A 21,628-nucleotide genomic window follows, 5' to 3' on the forward strand; every position below is an offset into this window, starting at 1 on the left:
ATTCATCTATTTTGTAAGACGTGACCGATTTACCCATTCGTTTTGTCTAAAGTGACCCAATAGACCTGAAAAAATCCACCTTATGCCCCCATAAAACAACAAAAATAGTTTAGGGACTGATTAAGCCAATTCTGAAATAATTGTAGGGCTACAATGTCATTTCCCGAAAAGTTAAGGGGTGTTTGGGATTGCTTTTTAAACTTTAAAAAAACTTTTGCCAAAATGACTTATTGACTTATAACTTTCTAAAAATGAGTTTATAAAAAAATGTTTAGATTAGCTTTTGTAGTTGGAAAGTCATAAGTTCAAAAATGTTTAGCTAGTTTTTATATGTAAAATGACCCAAAATGACTTATCGATGACTTTTCCAAAACTCAAATTTTTATGACTTCTTGAAACCTTGGTTTTTCTCCTTTACCAAAAAAACATTTTAAAATGAGTTTTCAAAAAGCCAAACAACTTTTTAACTTATTGGTTTTTTGAAAAAGTCAATAAATTAATATGTCAACGTAAGAAACAATCCCAAACACCCACTAACTACTTTGCTTCAGGGTTCCAATCCTAAAATCTTTAGGCCAATGTTTAAAAATTTGTAAATAGTTAATACAGAAAGAGTCTTCTACTCGAATGTGGAAGTCTTTAAATATACTTTGCTTTAGGAGATTTATTTGGTTAAATTTGTTGTTTTGTTTAGGTTTCTTCCCCTTTAGAATGAATGAGTGTTTCTAACTTTATGCTATTGCTCATTCGAAATCAATGGACTTAAAAAGCATATATTCTTTAAGGTAAATAATCTTGAAAAGAATTTGTTTATGAATAAGACATACAATGCTCCACTTCAACCTTTTGGTCTTCCACTATAGTTAGGCATAACTATAAGAAAGTTAAAGTGATACAATATTAAAATCATATGAAATTTAATTGTTATACACGTTCTCAGTCATACTGTAGTAATTGAATAATCTTTACTGCACATTTTTGTATCAAAGCACTATAAACTCCAACTTATGAACATGAAATAAAGTGGAAGAATCAGATCGACTTCGGACTTGATTTCTAGTGGTTTTGTGATAATGATAGGACTTTAAAAAGGTAAATTTTTTTACTTTTCCTTTATTGATGATTAGTGGGGTTCTTTCATTTTACACTTTTATTTGAAAACCCAAAAAGATCAAGACAACTCTAGTTTTACCCTTTTTTATGTAATTATCATTTGAGAGCATGCTTAGAGATTGGCCATACAAATACAACGTTTCTTGCTTTTTTATATGATATATTAAAAAATATAAGGAGATTCATGGTGAGAATCTTGTTATTTAAGTTAAAGAAAAGTTTATTTGGAAATTACAAAAATTACAAGGTTAGGTTCGCATGTAGTCTACCCCACATCCCCACTTAGGTGCGGTTTTGAACTCAAATCACCAAAAAAAAAATTACAATCATCGGACCTTTTTAGGCAGAAAAGGGTTGCTTTTTTAGAAACTGATTGCCCACTACACTATCCAAAGAACATAATGTGAGATGTAAATGGGACACATTATGACCTCTTAGATGGCTTACATAAAAAATGAATGCCTATAAGCTCAATTCAGAACTCAGTGGGTGTTTGAAAGTGTTTTTTAAAATGATTTATTAGTTTGTTGATTTTTTTTCAAAAAACCAATAAGTTAAAAATGTGTTTGGCTTCTTAGTGTTTTTCAATTAGTTTTTTGGCAAGGCAAAATAAGGAGTTTTTATAAAGTTAGTGATTCTTGATTTTTTCAAGAAGTCAATAAAAACTTTTTTCAAAAGCATTTTTGAGGTTAAAAAACACTCCAAACACCTCCTGAAACTCCTACACTGCATGCTGAGACTCAATGCGACATAAGTTTGAACTTATGTCAAACATGAACATAAAGATTTTAACCGACAAAACAAAACAACAAAAAATTCGGTGCATGGGTTTCTTTGAGTTTTGATGAACCATAAGTCTTGGATGCTAAAAATGTCGATGAGTCCACTCATTGTGTTCCATCTTATATAACCAATTATCTTTCTTTCACTTTCACCAACAATTCGCCTTTGTTCTTTTCCACTTTTTAATGAATGATTGCATGCCACTTGAATCGATATTTTCTCTTTTTATATGCTTGTTTGCAACTTCGAGTCTTCTTCTACGTCAAGATGCTTCAAATTTGTCTAATTTACCACCATTAAAATAAACAAGAAGGTGCCATATATGTTTGCAAAACTACATGAATTATTGCATACTTACTTTACCGAATATATTGATAGAAATAGTAAACAACCGGTATTGTCATCTCTATCTAATCTACTACATGGTATTTTTAGATAGATTTTGAAATATAATTATTACACCAATATAAGGAAACTTATCAAAATCTTCACATCAAGATTGCATATCGCATGCTGTCATTGACCATAAGATGATTAATCTCTGATACCCGCGAAAACTCCCCGGAAACCCAGATTCCATCAGCACCACCATGCGGGTGAGAAGATAGACATGATAGAAGCGAGAGTGGTGCTCTTACAATGCTGTAAATAAGAGAAAGACCATTCCACCCTTGTCTTGTATGGTGAGCTATAACCGGAATCTCGATTCCATTCCCTTCTCCAAACATGCTCTCATCGGCTACTTTCGTGCTCTTCTTCATATTCCGCCTCATCATCGCCAATACCCGCAACATAACTTTGGTTTCTTTAGGAAAAAAACTAAAATGGTTTTGAGTTTATGAGAGTAGAATTGGGAACCCCGGACTTGTTTCCATTTGGGTTTTGAATATGATGGTAATAATGGTGTGGTGAGTGCTGGTGCTTGTCACAAAGTGCTTTTTGTGTGGGCACTTGTAATTTTGTTTTTTAGTTTTTTTGTGGGTATTTATAATAGAATTCAAACACACTTGCACTATTAATATATTAATTTTACATACTTTAGGTTGGCATAATTTTCATTTGTTTTTAATGACGTTTAGCAAGATCTTGAATCTTACCTGTAACATTGTTATCCTCTTTTATATATATATATATATATATATATATATATATATATATATATATATATATATATATATATATATATATATATATATTAGGTGTGAGACACATGCATTACATTGGTTTTTTTCAAATAAAAATTAAATATGAAATTCTAAACATTTGAGAAGTTTGAATTTATAAGAAAATTGAGAAAAATGTTGAATTATTAAAATTAAAGTGTTTTTTTCTTTTTTAAATTTAAACAAATAATTTAGATAAATAAATAAAAGAAACTAACGAGGCTTTAAATTAGAATTTTGAAATTAGAATGAATGTTCATTAATGAAATTGATATACATTTATTATTATATTTAAATATATAAATAAAATTTAATAAAATGAAAAAAAAAACCATAAAATTGACATGTGGAATAATTTTTAATTTAAAATAACAAAAAAAAATGAAATGTAGCAAAATGAATGAGAATATGACATGTGGCAAAAAGATCTTTATTTATTAGAGTATATATATATATATATATATATATATATATATATATATATATATATATATATATATATATATATATATATTATGGTGAATAAAATTATAGATGGATAATTTTTTGATTGGAAGAATCAATACTTAAGACAGAGAGGGGATGTAGGTAAGAGCAGTGCCACAGGATTTGTTGCACTTTGTGCCAATCTTCTGATTCTTGTTTGCATTAAAGGTATGCACTTCATGAGTATTTGATTGTTATTTTAATATTTAAAATGTTTTGTAATACATATAAAGTTTAGATATTTCCTTATTTTATAGAATATAAGTTTGTTTAAGTAGTAAAATACTTATAAAGTATATATAGGTCTTTCTTTATTTTATAGAATTTAAGTTTGTTTAAGTAGTTGACACATTTTAGAATAGTATTGGGTTATTGAATTCGGATTCTAGTCATTCTACATAACAAATTTTAGAAAGCTTTTAAAAGTTTTTAATTTTTAGTTTTTGTAAAAAATTCGAATTAAAGAGAAGTTTCATTTCATTTAATTTTACATACATAAAATTTTTATTTTAGAATAAAAATCCTCCTAAATCAAAAACTAATTCAAATTACTTTTGAAATATTTTGTTTTTTAATTTTATGTATTTTTTTTCAACCTTTAAAGATTACGGCCACTTTATTTATATACAAATAAAAACTACAACCAAAGGACTTCTACCTCAGCGGTATCAGGTGGTGCCCTCCCTCCTTAAGATTGAGGGTTCAAGTCCTGTGGTGGACATATGTGAAATTAGATATTAATTTAAGAGTAGATTATAATATTTATATTTGCCTGTTAAAAAAAAAACTACAAACATATAACTACCCCCTGTTTTTAAGGAACATACCATTGAACATTATTGAGTGACAGAGTGAAAGTATCATGTATGTTGATGACACAAGGTGGATACATAGTGAAATTGTGTATGATTTAATTATACAGTTTTTTTTTTCTTTTTTATTTTAAGATTTTCTAGTTCAAACTTTGTACTTTTTGGAAAAGGACAAAACCTTTTTTTAAAGAGAAAGAACGTAGATTTATTTATACACTTTTTGTACATTTGTAGATTTTATGAAAAGGTATTATGACTTTATTTTTCTATTTAAAAACAATGTAATATTAAAATTAACTTTTAATAACTAATATTATGAATTTATTATTAAATAAAAAAATGTTGTTTCTTAACGATATCAAGCACACTAGGTTTATATGAAACAAAATTTATATCTTAGAATTCCGACGATCATCTTAAACTACTAATACAGTTTAATCCTGCATTTTTAGTTTTATTATATAGTCAAGCATAAAAAACAACATATGTTCAACTTGAAATCGAGAATGTTGAAAAATGTATCATAAAGTATTACCACTTTATTAATTTATTGTGAATTAAGGAAAGCATATTCATGATATTTTTGTTAGAAGGGTATCACCCAAAACTACACAAAAGAACAACAAGAAAGAAAAAGTACTTGAGACCTGTGTTTAACACAGTTTCATTAAAACAAATTCTACTTATATGAGTGTTTGTTTCCTAGGATACAACAGTAGAAAGTGACTCTTCTAGGTCACCCGAACCTCACTTGGCCCGAAATATACCTTGGTTGCAGCAATATATGGATGATGAAGCAAAAACGTAAGAGAGGAAGAGTAGTGTTTTGTTTCATTCGGTGTATCCCATCAATATCCTTAAGTCTCTATGTATACTCAGAATAATAGAGGTTAAAAAATATAACTTATGTGATTAATATGAAACCGTAACTGTCAAAATTCAATGACACCATTAATCAAGAAATCAAAACCGAAATTTGTCATCAATGGCCTTTAATTTCAGGTTTAAAACTGTTTAAATGAAAAGACAATAATTGAAAAAAAGATCATTGAGCTTTCTGGTCGACTGTTGGTGCATTCGTACCTGCACGACATGCGCTTTCACAAAAGTTCATTGGCCCGAAGCCAAACTGGCTCGCATTTGCACCTCCTACGTGCGCGCGCAAGAGAGAGCCTTGGTTCCATAAGTTTTACAAAGGTAACTAGGCTTTGTAGTTATAAACCCATTTCCTTTTCATACTCCCACCAATCTCGGATGAATTAAACCCAATAAACCACTTGTTTTTACTTTTCCAAACACCTCACTTTAACATGTAATTTCTCATTCATCTTTAATCTATTTTGGATGTACAATGTATCAAAACGAAGGTGTCACGGAGGAGAACACAAATATGTAATCATTTGTCCATTATGATTACATCTAAAGTTCGAAATTCATGCTCAAAGATGGGAAAAAACCAAATTTTGGAAATTGGTAAAACCAATTTTCCAACAATCCCCCACATGAATGAAAATTTCTTCAAAATTTCCATGTTGCTTAAGTAAAATCCAACAGTTGAATAATGCATATGATACGTAGGTGTTACCCTTTAAACCTTCCCTTAAGATATATATTTATTTAACTAGTAGACCAGTAGACTCGATGTCCGTGAACTGTTCTTTCATTTGTATAAATAATCAATACATATTGTAACGTCCCAATTTTCAAGGCCAAAAAAATTTCATTTTAATTAAGTAATTTATAAAATAGTTACCCAAAACATCGCCATTGTTACATCAATCCACAAAACCATAATATCGTATCTCAAAACCCAATCACCAAAAGTAATGAAAATCAGACTACAATCCCAGGAGTCTCATAGTGCGGAATCCAGTGTGTGTGTGATGTGCTGCTACCGCGACGACTCCTTCCCCTTCACTGAAGAGGTACCTGACACCCAAAACTGTAAACCGTAAGCACAAAGCTTAGTGAGTTCCCCCCATCATACCACATACCACATAATGTCTATCCCTCGATATCTTTCAACCGGTATCTGTCTGGCATAACTAGGAGCCGGGCTCCCCTTCGGTATCTTTCAACCGGTAACCGGGAGCTAACCTCCCCTTTGGTATCTTTCAACCGGTAACCGTGAGCTAACCTCCCCTTCAGTAGCTTTCAACCGGTAACCGGGAACTAACCTCCCATTCGGTATCTTTCAACCGGTAACTGCCTTCGGTATCTTTCAACTGGTAACCGGGGACTATTTCACCCCCTACCACTATCACATAATAACATATCATATTCATACTGCTAGGCATGCATGGGTACTATCTTCCCCCTTCGGTATCTTTCAACCGGTAACTAGGGGTCATATCACCCCTACCACTACTAACACATATACCATAGCATTCTAGTACATAAAGCATATCAGATAGCAACATACCAGATAATTATCACAAAGACAATCATCTTACAAACAATCCCTACTAGTGGGTCGGCATTGTGGCCGTAGACCCACTCCTACTGGAAGGTAACTCACCTCGATGTCGTGTAGTGTCTGAATTGTCCCTTGCGTGAAGATCGACTCTCCTCGACTCCTCAATACCTACACGACGACCCTTCTCAATCATCAAATGGAATATACAACCCTAACCAGGGTCAACTCAAGTCCAGTCAAAGTCAATATTGGTCAAAGTCAACACCCAGTTGACCCGACTCGCCGAGTTGGTCTACCAACTCGTCGAGTCCATACTTCACTAACCCGATCCAACCCCGACTCTACTCGTCGAGTCTAGCAAGAACTCGAAGGGATCTCCTTCATTCAAACCATCGGGACCATCTTCATCTGACTCGCCGAGTTCATCCTTGTACTCGTCGAGTTCATCTCCATCATAAGAATGTGTCCAGTCTATGACTCGCCGAGTTGTATGAACAACTCGTCGAGTCCATCTTCAAAGATTGGGAGATTGCCCTGGACTCGCCAAGTCTGCTCATACACTCGTCGATTCCCATGATTCCCATGTCCCTTTTCGTGTCTAAACATCCACGGGACTTCCTCCCTAACAATTGGTCCATCCACAGAAAGGATTTGGTGGTCAATACACCGCGACTCGCCGAGTCCCAAGAACAACTCGTCGAGTCCATCCTTGAGCAATACTATACAGCAGATTTCAATGGGTCTTAACACCTCAAAACGATAGATCTGGCCCCCTAATGTCCATTTCATACGTAAAGTTCCAAATTTGGTACACATGCAAGGGGTCCTTGGACCAAAAAGCCATAAAAGATGGCCTCCAAAGTGCATGGGGTGTTCATGGCAACAAAATGGGCACCTTTGTGCCATAAAACCCCCTAATAGACCTGGATCTAAAGCATACACTGACTTCCAACACTAAATCCTGAATACAACTTCCCTAGGGCTTAGAAAGATGAAGGAAAAAGGCCTAAAATAAAGATCTATAGACAAAGGTTCAGCTTCATACCTCTAATAAGCTGAAAATGAGCTCCAAACTCTGGATCTTCTTGTTTCCCCTTGGTCTCACAAGTTCCTTTCCTGTTCTCAAGCTTCACAGCCCACCAAAAAGCACCAAAATGGCCTTAGAACACACAAAACGGCTAGGGTTTCGATATGATGTCTTCTGGGAGTATAAGGGACGATGGAGGCTGAGATAAGGTGTTTAAATAGGGTGCAAACCCGCAAATTTAGGGTTTACTCAAACAGCACCTACTCGCCGATTCAGTCTCCGACTCGTCGAGTAGGTCACTTAAACTTCCCGCGGATCCCGAATCTACTCGACTAGTTGGGCCACCAAATCGTCGAGTCCCAGAGAAAATACATATAATTCTTGAATAAAACACATACCAGGAATCAGGTGTTACACATATCTCACATGATTCTCCCTGAGCTAGTTAGGTTCTCATACTGCTAGGCATGCATGGGTATTATCTTCACCTTTCGGTATCTTTCAACCGGTAACTAGGGGTCATATCACCCATACCACTACTAACACATATATCATAGCATCCTAGCACATAAAGCATATCAGATAGCAACACACCAGATAATTATCACAAAGACAATCATCTAACAAACAATCCCTACTAGTGGGTCGGCATTGTGGCCGTAGACCCACTCCTACTGGAAGGTAACTCACCTCGATGTCGTGTAGTGTCTGAACTGTCCCTTGCGTGAAGATCGACTCTCCTCGACTCCTCAATCCCTACACGACGACCCTTCTCAGTCATCAAATGGAATATACAACCCTAACCAGGGTCAACTCAAGTCCAGTCAAAGTCAATATTGGTCAAAGTCAACACCCAGTTGACCTGACTCGCCGAGTTGGTCTACCAATCTCTTCGAGTCCATACTTCACTAACCCGATCCAACCCCGACTCTATTCGTCGAGTCTAGCAAGAACTCGACGGGTTCTCCTTCATTCAAACCATCGGGACCATCTTCATCTGACTCGCCGATTTCATCCTTGAACTCGTCGAGTTCATCTCCCTCATAAGAATGTGTCCAGCCTATGAATCGCCGAGTTGTATGAACAACTCGTCGATTCCATCTTCAAAGATTGGGAGATTGCCTTGGACTCGCCGAGTCTACTCATATACTCGTCGAGTCCCATGATTCCTAGGTCCCTTTTCGTGTCTAAACAACCACGGGACTTCCTCCCTAACAACTGGTCCATCCACAGAAAGGATTTGGTGGTCAATACACCGCGACTCGCCGAGTCCTAAGAACAACTCGTCGAGTCCATCCTTGAGCAATACTATACAGTCGACTTCAATGGGTCTTAACACCTCAAAACCATAGATCTGGCCCCCTAATGTCCATTTCATACATAAAGTTCCAAACTTGGTACACATGCAAGGGGTCCTTGGCCCAACAAAGTCATAAAAGATGGCCTCCAAAGTGTATGGGGTGTTCATGGCAACAAAATGGGCACCTTTGTGCCATAAAACCCCCAATAGACCTGGATCTAAAGCATACACTGACTTCCAACACTTAATCCCGAATACAACTTCTCTAGCTTAGAAAGATGAAGCAAAAAGGCCCAAAAATCAAGATCTATAGACAAAGGTTCAACTTCATACCTCCAATAAGCTGAAAATGAGCTCCAAACTCTGGATCTTCTTGTTTCCCCTTGGTCTCACAAGTTCCTTTCCTCTTCTCAAGCTTCACAACCCACCAAAAAGCACCAAAATGGCCTTAGAACACACAAAACGGCTAGGGTTTCGATATGATGTCTTCTGGGAGTATAAGGGACGACGGAGGCTTAGATAAAGTGTTTAAATAGCGTACAAACCCTCAAATTTAGGGTTTACCCAAACAACACCTACTCGCCGAGTCAGTCTCCGACTCGTCGAGTAGGTCACTTAAACTTCCCGCGGATCCCGACTCTACTCGACGAGTTGGGCCACCAACTCGTCGATTCCCAGAGAAAATACATACAGTTCTTGAATAAAATACATACCAGGAATCAGGTGTTACACATATCTCACATGATTCTCCCTGAGCTAGTTAGGTTCTCATACTGCTAGGCATGAATGGGTACTATCTTCCCCCTTGGGTATCTTTTAACCAGTAACTAGGGGTCATATCACCCCTACCACTACTAACACATATATCATAGCATCCTAGCATTTAAAGCATATCAGATAGCAACACACTACATAATTATCACAAAGACAATCATCGAACAAACAATCTCTACTAGTGGGTCGGCATTGTGGCCGTTGACCCACTCCTACTGGAAGGTAACTCACCTCGATGTCGTGTAGTGTCTGAACTGTCCCTTGCGTGAAGATCGACTCTCCTCGACTCCTCAATCCCTACACGACGACCCTTCTCAGTCATCAAATGGAATATACAACCCTAACCAGGGTCAACTCAAGTCCAGTCAAAGTCAATATTGGTCAAAGTCAACACCCAGTTGACCTGACTCGCCGAGTTGGTCTACCAACTCGTCGAGTCCATACTTCACTAACCCGATCCAACCCCGACACTACTCGTCGAGTCTAGCAAGAACTCGGCGGGTTCTCCTTCATTCTAACCATCGGGACCATCTTCATCCGACTCGCCGAGTTCATCCTTGAACTCGTCGAGTTCATCTCCCTCATAAGAATGTGTCCAGTCTATGACTCGCCGAGTCGTATGAACAACTCGTCGAGTCCATCTTCAAAGATTGGGAGATTGCCTTGGACTCGCCGAGTCTGCTCATACACTCGTCGAGTCCCATGATTTCCAGGTCCCTTTTCGTGTCTAAACATCCACGAGACTTCCTCCCTAACAACTGGTCCATCCACAGAAAGGATTTGGTGGTCAATACACCGCGACTCGCCGAGTCCCAAGAACAACGCGTCGAGTCCATCTTTGAGCAATACTATACAGTCAACTTCAATGGGTCTTAACACCCCAAAACCATATATCTGGCCCCCTAATGTCCATTTCATACGTAAAGTTCCAAACTTGGTACACATGCAAGGGGTACTTGGCCCAAAAAGCCATAAAAGATGGCCTCCAAAGTGCATGGGGTGTTCATGGCAACAAAATGGGCACCTTTGTGCCATAAAACCCCCCAATAGACCTGGATCTAAAGCATACACTGACTTCCAACACTAAATCCCGAATACAACTTCTCTAGGGCTTAGAAAGATGAAGGAAAAAGGCCCAAAAATCAAGATCTATAGACAAAGGTTCAGCTTCATACCTCCAATAAGCTGAAAATGAGCTCCGAACTCTGGATCTTCTTGTTTCCCCTTGGTCTCACAAGTTCCTTTCCTCTTCTCAAGCTTCACAACCCACCAAAAAGCACCAAAATGGCCTTAGAACACACAAAACGGCTAGGGTTTCGATATGATGTCTTCTGGGAGTATAAGGGACGATGGAGGATGGGATAAGGTGTTTAAATAGGGTGTAAACCCTCAAATTTAGGGTTTACCTAAACATCACCTACTCGCCGAGTCAGTCTCCGACTCGTCGAGTAGGTCACTTAAATTTCCCGCGGATCCCGACTCTACTCGTCGAGTTGGGCCACCAACTCGTCGATTCCCAGAGAAAATACATACAGTTCTTGAATAAAAGACATACCAGGAATCAGGTGTTACACATATCTCACATGATTCTCCCTGAGCTAGTTAGGTTCTCATACTGCTAGGCATGCATGGGTACTATCTTCCCCCTTCTATATCTTTCAACTGGTAACTAGGGGTCATATCACCCCTACCACTACTAACACATATATCATAGCATCCTAGCACATAAAGCATATCAGATAGCAACACACCAGATAATTATCACAAAGACAATCATCTAACAAACAATCCGTACTAGTGGGTCGGCATTGTGGCCGTAGACCCACTCCTACTGGAAGGTAACTCACCTCGATGTCGTGTAGCATCTGAACTGTCCCTTGCGTGAAGATCGACTCTCCTCGACTCCTCAATCCCTACACGACGACCCTTCTCAGTCATCAAATGGAATATACAACCCTAACCAGGGTCAACTCAAGTCCAGTCAAAGTCAATAATGGTCAAAGTCAACACTCAATTGACCTGACTCGCCGAGTTGGTCTACCAACTCGTCGAGTCCATACTTCACTAACCCGATCCAACCCCGACTCTACTCGTCAAGTCTAGCAAGAACTCGACGGGTTCTCCTTCATTCAAACCACCGAGACCATCTTCATCCGACTCGTCGAGTTCCTCCTTGAACTCATCGAGTTCATCTCCCTCATAAGAGTGTGTCCAGTCTATGACTCGCCGAGTTGTATGAACAACACGTCGAGTCTATCTTCAAAGATTGGGAGATTGCCTTGGACACGTCGAGTCTGCTCATACACTCGTCGAGTCCCATGATTCCCAGGTCCCTTTTCGTGTCTAAACATCCACGGGACTTCCTCCCTAACAACTGGTCCATCCACAGAAAGGATTTGGTGGTCAATACACCGCGACTCGCCGAGTCCCAAGAACAACTCGTCGAGTCCATCCTTGAGCAATACTATACAGTCGATTTCAATGGGTCTTAACACCTCAAAACCATAGATCTGGCCCCCTAATGTCCATTTCATACGTAAAGTTCCAAACTTGGTACACATGCAAGGGGTCCTTGGACCAAAAAGCCATAAAAGATGGCCTCCAAAGTGCATGGGGTGTTCATGGCAACAAAATGGGCACCTTTGTGCCATAAAACCCTCCAATAGACTTGGATCTAAAGCATACACTGACTTCCAACACTAAATCTCGAATACAACTTCTCTAGGGCTTAGAAAGATGAAGGAAAAAGGCCCAAAAATCAAGATCTATAGACAAAGGTTCAGCTTCATACCTCCAATAAGCTAAAAATGAGCTCTGAACTCTGGATCTTCTTGTTTCCCCTTGGTCTCACAAGTTCCTTTCCTCTTCTCAAGCTTCACAACCCACCAAAAAGCACCAAAATGGCCTTAGAACACACAAAACGGCTAGGGTTTCGATATGATGTCTTCTGGGAGTATAAGGGACGATGGAGGCTGGGATAAGGTGTTTAAATAGGGTGTAAACCCTCAAATTTAGGGTTTACCTAAACAGCACCTACTCGCCGAGTCAGTCTCCGACTCGTCGAGTAGGTCACTTAAATTTCCCGCGGATCCCGACTCTACTCGACGAGTTGGGCCACCAACTCGTCGATTCCCAGAGAAAATACATACAGTTCTTGAATAAAAGACATACCAGGAATCAGGTGTTACACATATCTCACATGATTCTCCCTGAGCTAGTTAGGTTCTCATACTGCTAGGCATGCATGGGTACTATCTTCCCCCTTCGGTATCTTTTAACCGGTAACTAGGGGTCATATCACCCCTACCACTACTAACACATATATCATAGCATCCTAGCACATAAAGCATATCAGATAGGAACACACCAGATAATTATCACAAAGACAACCATCTAACAAACAATCCCTACTGGTGGGTCGGCATTGTGGTCGTAGACCCACTCCTACTGGAAGGTAACTCACCTCGATGTCGTGTAGCGTCTGAACTGTCCCTTGCGTGAAGATCGACTCTCCTCGACTCCTCAATCCCTACACGATGACCCTTCTCAGTCATCAAATGGAATATACAACCCTAACCAGGGTCAACTCAAGTCCAGTCAAAGTCAATATTGGTGAAAGTCAACACCCAGTTGACCTGACTCGCCGAGTTGGTCTACCAACTCGTCGAGTCCATACTTTAATATCCCGATCCAACCCCGACTCTAGTCGTCGAGTCTAGCAAGAACTCGACGGCTTCTCCTTCATTCAAACCATCAGGACCATCTTCATCCGACTCGCCGAGTTCATCCTTGAACTCGTCGAGTTCATCTACCTCATAAGAATGTGTCCAGTCTATGACTCGCCGAATTGTATGAACAACTCGTCGAGTCCATCTTCAAAGATTGGGAGGTTGCCTTGGACTCGCCGAGTCTACTCATACACTCGTCGAGTCCCATGATTCCCAGGTCTCATTTCGTGTCTAATCATCCACGGGACTTCCTCCCTAACAACTAGTCCATCCACATAAAGGATTTGGTGGTCAATACATTGCGACTCGCCGAGTCCCAAGAACAACTCGTCAAGTCCATCCTTGAGCAATACTATACAGTCGATTTCAATGGGTCTTAACACCTCAAAACCATAGATCTGGCCCCCTAATGTCCATTTCATACGTAAAGTTCCAAACTTGGTACACATGCTAGGGGTCCTTGGCCCAAAAAGATGGCCTCCAAAGTGCATGTGGTGTTCATGTCAACAAAATGGGCACCTTTGTGCCATAAAACTCCCCAATAGACCTGGATCTAAAGCATACACTGACTTTCAACACTAAATCCCGAATACAACTTCTCTCGGGCTTAGAAAGATGAAGGAAAAAGGCCCAAAAACAAGATCTATAGACAAAGGTTCAGCTTCATACCTACAATAAGCTGAAAATGAGCTCCAACCTCTGAATCTTCTTGTTTCCCCTTGGTCTCACAAGTTCCTTTCCTCTTCTCAAGCTTCACAACCCACCAAAAAGCACCAAAATGGCCTTAGAACACACAAAACGGCTAGGGTTTCGATATGATGTCTTCTGAGAGTATAAGGGACGATGGAGGCTGAGATAAGGTGTTTAAATAGGGTGCAAACCCTCAAATTTAGGGTTTACCCAAACAGCACCTACTCGCCGAGTCAGTCTCCGACTCGTCGAGTAGGTCACTTAAACTTCCCGCGGATCCCAACTCTACTCGACGAGTTGGGCCACCAACTCGTCGAGTCCCAGAGAAAATACATACAATTCTTGAATAAAATACATACCAGGAATCAGGTGTTACAAATCTCCCCCACTTATTTTAGACTTCGTCCTCGAAGTCTGCCACTGGGTCCTTAAAAGGCTTGGGGTAATGCTCCCTCATCTCGTCCTCCGGCTCCCAGGTCCATTCCGATCCCTTGCGGTGCTGCCACTGCACCTTTACCAGCTCCACTCTCTTGTTTCTCAGGTCCTTCGACTTCCTGTCAAGTATCACACTGGTCGCTCGATGTAGTTCAGGCTATCATCAACCTGAATATCCTCCAAAGGTACCACCGCCGAATTGTCCACCAGACACTTCCGCAACTGGGAGACGTGAAAAGTGCTATGGATCTGAATGAGTTTGGCTGGCAGATCAAGCCTATATGCCACCTTGCCCACCCGGGCTATAACCATGAAGGGTCCAATATACCTGGGCCCAACTTGCCCCGCTTCTTGAACCGGATGACGCCTTTCCAAGGCGACACCTTCAAAAGGACCAAATCCTCGACCTGGAACTCCAGGTCCGATCGGCGCTTGTCGGCGTAACTTTTCTGCCGACTCTGAGCAGTTTGAAGTCTGCTCCTAACCTGCTGAATTCTCTCTGTCGTCTTGAGCACCACTTCGGTGCTCCCCATGACCCTCTATCTGACTTCGCCCCAACATATCGGGGTCCTGCACTTCCTCCCGTACAACATCTCTAAGGGAGGACGATCGATACTCGCGTGATAGTTGTTGTTGTAGGAGAACTCAGCTAATGGAAGGTAGGTATCCCAGCTACCACCGAAGTCTATAACGCAGGCCTGCAACATATCCTCCAAAGTATGGATGGTCCGCTCACTCTGACCATCCGTCTGCGGGTGGAACGCTGTGCTGAAATGCAGACGAGTACCCAAGTCGTCGTGAAACTTCTTCCAGAACCTGAAATTAAACCGCACGACTCGGTCCAAAATCACCGAAACTGGCACTCCGTGCCGAGCCACTACCTCTCGGATGTAAATATCGGCCAACTTCTCGGCCGAGATGCTCTCCTGGATCGGTATGAAGTGGGCGCTCTTGGTAAACCGATCCACGATCACCCAAATCTAATCCACTCCCGCGCAGTCCTGGGAAGTTTGGTGATGAAATCCATAGTAATATCTTCCCATTTCCACATGGGAATGTCTAGCGGCTGCAACTTCCCATGTGGCCTCTGGTGCTCGGCCTTGACCTTCCTGCAGGTCAAGCACCGCTCTACGTACCAGGCGACGTCCCGCTTCATGCAGGGCCACCAGTAATCAGGCTGAAGTTCCCTGTACATCTTCGTCGCCCCGGGATGAATCGAAAATTGGGATTTGTGCGCCTCCTCCATCAGAACCTGGCGCACACCCCCATGATAGGGAACCCATATCCTACGATGTAGCGTCAATAACCCACGGCTGTCGTAGTCGAAGGAGGAAACCTGTCCCACAATACGCTCGCTCTTCCGATGTTCCTCCTTCATGGCCTCCAGCTGGGCCTCTCGGATCTTCTCTAAAAGCGGAGTCACCACGGTCATCCTCATGCAGATGCCCCTGATCGGCGCTGCCTTGCGGCTAAGCGCATCGGCCACGACATTGGCCTTCCCCGGGTGGTAAAGGATCTCACAGTCGTAATCCTTCACCACGTCTAACCACCGACGTTGCGTCATGTTCAGATTCGGCTAATCCATGAGGTACCTCAAACTTTTGTGGTCCGTGTAGATGGTACAACGGACCCCATAGAGGTAGTGTCGCCAAATCTTGAGGGCGAAGACGACCGCCCCCAACTCCAAATCATGCGTCGGGTAGTTCGCCTCGTGAGGCTTCAGCTGCCTCGAGGCGTAGGCGATGACATGCCATCTATGCATCAATACTACGCCCAAACCTAAAATGGACGCATCACAGTATACCACAAAATCCTCCATGCCCTCGGGCAGGGCGAGAATCGGCGCCTCGCACAGTCTCTGTCTCAACATCTCAAATGCTACCTTCTATTCAGGCCCCCAACGAAAAACAAAGGCTTTCTTCGTCAGCCGGGTCAAGGGTACGACTATCTTGGAGAAGTCCTGAATGAATCTTCGATAATAGCCTGCTAGTCCTAGGAAACTCCGAATCTCAGATGGAGACTTCGGAACCTCCCATCTCATCACGGCCTCCACCTTGGCCGGGTCAACCAATATCCCGTTCTGGTTGAGAAGGTGCCCAAGAAACTGCACCTCGCGCAACCAGAACTCACACTTGGAGAACTTGGCATACAAGCTCTCCCTCGTCAGGGTGTCCAAAACCTCTCGCAGATGCTCCTCATGCTGCTCCTGCATATTGGAGTAAACCAAGATGTCATCAATGAAAACTATCACAGACCGATCTAGCATCGATCTGCACACGCGGTTCATGAGGTCCATGAACGCGGCAGGAGCATTGGTGAGCCCGAAGGGCATCACCACGAACTCATATTGACCATAGCGAGTCCGAAAAGCAGTCTTGTGTATGTCCTCCTCTCTGACCCTCATCTGGTGGTATCCTGACCGCAAGTCTATCTTGGAAAACCAAGATGCTCCCTGAAGCTGGTCGAACAAGTCATCTATCCTTGGAAGTGGGTAACGGTTCTTCACCGTTACCTTGTTCAGCTCCCGGTAATCTATGCACATACGATGCGACCCGTCCTTCTTCTTGACAAACAGGATCGGGGCTCCCCAAGGCAAACTACTCGGCCTGATAAATCCCTTGTCTAACAGCTCCTGCAGCTGCGTAGACAACTCCTGCATCTTAGGAGGAGCCAACCGATATGGTGCCTTGGCTATCGGAGCCGCACCAGGGAGTAGGTCGATCCTGAACTCCACCTGTCGCTCTGGAGGTATCCCAGGCAGCTCCTCTGGGAATACATCCACGTAATCTCGCACCACGAGTACATCGCTCACCGACGCCTTGCCTGCCTCTCGGGTATCCATAACATAGGCGACATACCCAGCGCAGCCCTGCTGAAGGTAGCGCCTAGCCCGCGCTGCTGAACATAGTGCTGGTCCGCGCTGTGGCCTCTCGTCCTGAATCACCAGCTCTCCCCCACTCGGGGTCCTGATCCGAACCAACTGCTGCGCGCAGTCAATCACCGCCCCGTTGGGGCTCAACCAATCCATGCTTATAATCACCTTGTTCCCACGCAACGGAATGGGAACCAAGTCTACCAAATAATGCTCCTCGAACAACCTCAAAACACAGTCCCTGAAAACCTCTGACGCTCGCACTGATCGACCATCCGCAATCTCGACCTCTAGAGGGCAATCCAACACGCCCGAAGACTCAGGGAACCTCTTGCTAAGCGCAAGAGAGACAAATGATCAAGTAGCACCTGAATCAAACAACACCTGAACTGGGATACCGTTCACATGGAACGATCCTAAACAAGACATATCATATGGCACATCAATATCATAAGCAACATAAAATAAAGGCTAGGGAGAAGAAATCATACCCGTCACCACATCGGGTGCGGCGCGTGCCTCCTCGGCAGTCAACTGGAAGGCTCGGCTCCTCACCACTGGAGCCTCTGTCTTGCGCTGCCGGTCATCGGTAATCCGCAGGGTCGCTGGAGCTGGCGCCTTTACTGGCGCTGCTGCTGACAACTGAGGGCAATTGGCCCTTTTATGGCCCTTCTGATTGCAATGAAAGCAAATCAGGTCAGATGTCTAAAAGGTGGGGGAAGGGGTAGTACAATCTCTACCAAAGTGCCCAGTCTTGCCGCACTTATAACAGCCTGATCCCGACCCAGTACGGCAAACCCCCCTCGTGTGACCTGTCGCATTTCCCACAGCGGCCCCGACCCTGCTGGCCCTTCGACCTAGAGTCGAATCCCTTGGGCTTCTTCCCCGAAGCCCCAGTAACCTGTCCCTCCTCCGCCTTCCTCTTCCTGATGTGCTCCAAGTCTATCTCTCTCACCCTCGCCCTGGCAATCATGGAATCCAGGGTCGGACATGATGAGAAGCTGACATGCTCCTGAATATCCGCTCTCAACATGTCGTGATAACGGGTCCTCCGTATATCCTCATCTCCCGCATACTGGGGCACCAACAATGCCCTCTCCCGAAACTTGGCGGTAATCTCCGCCACCGTTTCTGTCGTCTGCCTCATATCAAGGAAATCCATGGCCAACTGCTGAAGCTCCACAGCTGGCGCAAACTCAGCCTTGAACCTGGTCACAAAGTCCGACCAAGTCATAGCCTCAATAGTCGAGGCCCCCAACGAGTCACCAACCGAATCCCACCAGTCCCTGGCCCGGTCTCTCAAACAACCTGCAGCATATCGCACCTGTAACCCCTCAGGGCAGAAGCTCGTCAACTGTGCAGACTCAATGTCTGCAATCCATCTCTTGGCTGCGATTGGGTCCTTAGCCCCATGGAAATCCGGCGCACCACTGCCCCTAAAGTCCTTGAAGGACAGTGCGCGTGACCCTGACTGGCTGTGTGCCATGTCACTTCTGAACGCCCTGAGGCGATCCTCCATCAACTCAATGATCCCTTCCTTGATCGACCCGAAAATCACCGGGGTCGACTCAAGGATACCTCTCGTGATCTCAGAAGCAATGAACTCACGTAGTCCCTCATCAACTGGCCTGGTACCTGCTCCCGAACCTGATCCTGAACCGGATCCTGACCCTGAACCTCCTCCTCTGTGTCGTGTGATCATCACCATTCTGAAACATAACACATAACTGTCAGAATCATACATAAACCTCGAGAGGTTTCATACACTCTACAAGTTTTCTGGTTCCATATCGGCCCTCCTCGATTCGAGTACAGATCCTTTGCTTTCAGTACTACAGGCCCATACTACCTTCCATATCTATCCGTACTTTCCTCAAGGATTTCTTCGACTTCACCAAGTCCCTTCAACTACGGGTGCACTCCTTTCCAATCTCGTCCTAGGCTTACCGTAGGGTAACTCTCTGACCTACTCTCTACCATCAGCTGCATAAGGAACCCTGCTACCTTTACCTAACTAGCTCGCGAATACCATTACATATTACTAAGACCAGATAATTCTTCGAATGAAAGGTCCTACCCCACAACGGTTGGACTCAAACAAGAGCTGCGTAGTAGGGATAGACTTAACCTTCTGCAATTATTTCGTCCTCGCAATATGTAACTTAACATATTTGTTTATTACTTAGCTAAGGATAACTAGGACTCCCGAAGCACAAAGCAACAACATTCGGGCATCGAGTAACCCAATCCAATCGTACTCTATCCAAGCTATCATATAACTGACTGATCAGTAACATCTCGCAACTCAAAAGCACATATAGCAGGTATACCAGGCATCTTCCTAGATCCTTAGCCCTAATCTAGCATGCAGTTCTCACACATATACAGTAGGCATATAAGGTATCCTTCATAGATCCTCTAGCCCTGATCTAGCATGCAATTCTCATAATTATATCATATCATAACATAACATGTATGGGTATCTTGGGGAAAACTTACTTGAGCTCGGCCGGTCGCGCACATCACACATCTTGTTCTTTTTCAAAGTTCCTTTTTCTCTTTTCAAACTTTTTTTATAAAGTGATTTTCTTTTGAAAATTTTCTTACCAAGTCCTCAGTTTGAGTTCAGACACACCCGAGAGTGTATCCGAATCCCTCAAACTAAGCCTTTGATACCAACTTGTAACGTCCCAATTTTCAAGGCCAAAAAATTTTCATTTTAATTAAGTAATTTATAAAATAGTTAACCAAAACATCGCCATTGTTACATCAATCCACAAAACCATAATATCGTATCTCAAAACCAAATCACCAAAAGTAATGAAAATTACAGTACAATCCAGGAGTCTCATAGTGCGGAATCCAGTGTGTGTGTGATGTGCTGCTACCGCGCCGGCTCCTTCCCCTTCGCTGAAGAGGTACCTGAAACCAAAACTGTAAACCGTAAGCACAAAGCTTAGTGAGTGCCCCCCATCATACCACATACCACATAATGCCTATCCCTCGGTATCTTTCAAACGGTATCTGTCTGTCATAACTGGGAGCTGGGCTCCCCTTCGGTATCTTTCAACCGGTAACCGGGAGCTAACCTCCCCGTCGTTATCTTTCAACCGGTAACCGGGAGCGAACCTCCCCTTCGGTATCTTTCAACCGGTAACTAGGAACTAACCTCCCCTTCGATATCTTTCAACCGGTAACTGCCTTCAGTATCTTTCAACCGGTAATTGCCTTCGGTATCTTTCAACCGGTAACCGAGGACTATTTCACCCCTACCACCATCACATAATAACATATCATATTAATACTGGTAAGCACGCATGGGTACTATCTTCCCCTATTCGGTATCTTTCAACCGGTAACTAGGGGTCGTATCACCCATACCATTACTAACACATATATCATAGCATCCTAGCACATAAAGCATATCAGATAGCAACACACCAGATAATTATCACAAAGACAATCATCTAACAAACAATCCCTACTAGTGGGTCGGCATTGTGGCTGTAGACCCACTCCTACTGGAAGGTAACTCACCTCGATGTCGTGTAGTGTCTGAACTGTCCCTTGCATGAAGATCGACTCTCCTCGACTCCTCAATCCCTACACGGCGACCCTTCTCAGTCATCAAATGGAATATACAACCCTAACCAGGGTCAACTCAAGTCCAGTCAAAGTCAATATTGGTCAAAGTCAACACCCAGTTGACCTGACTCGCTGAGTTAGTCTACCAACTCGTCGAGTCCATACTTCACTAACCCGATCCAACCCCGACTCTACTCGTCGAGTCTAGCAAGAAGTCGACGGGTTCTACTTCATTCAAACCATCGGGACCATCTTCATCCGACCCGCCGAGTTCATCCTTGAACTCGTCGAGTTCATCTCCCTCATAAGAATGTGTCCAGTCTATGACTCGCCGAGTTGTATGAACAACTCGTCGAGTCCATCTTCAAATATTGGGAGATTGCCTTGGACTCGCCGAGTCTGCTCATACACTCGTCGAGTGCCATGATTCCCAGGTCCCTTTTC

The 21,628-nt window shown here is 42.6% G+C and overlaps 1 protein-coding gene across 1 annotated transcript; it reads right to left on the minus strand.

The window, feature by feature from the left end:
• Positions 1 to 2,219: 2,219 nt before the first annotated feature.
• LOC145138288 (uncharacterized) lies at positions 2,220 to 2,838 on the minus strand. The gene has a single exon (XM_079072385.1). The coding sequence runs from the start codon at positions 2,688 to 2,690 to the stop codon at positions 2,385 to 2,387; it is 306 nt and encodes a 101-aa protein (XP_078928511.1). The 5' UTR covers positions 2,691 to 2,838; the 3' UTR covers positions 2,220 to 2,384.
• Between the last annotated feature and the right edge of the window lie 18,790 nt (positions 2,839 to 21,628).

Source organism: Lactuca virosa, chromosome 9, assembly GCF_052849685.1.
Source record: "Lactuca virosa cultivar CGN04683 chromosome 9, Lactuca_virosa_CGN04683_v6, whole genome shotgun sequence".
Classification (NCBI taxonomy): Eukaryota; Viridiplantae; Streptophyta; class Magnoliopsida; order Asterales; family Asteraceae; genus Lactuca; species Lactuca virosa.

Excerpts from the sequence above, each read along its gene's own strand:
- LOC145138288 (XM_079072385.1), bottom strand. The coding sequence starts at position 2,690 with ATGTTGCGGGTATTGGCGATGATGAGGCGGAATATGAAGAAGAGCACG.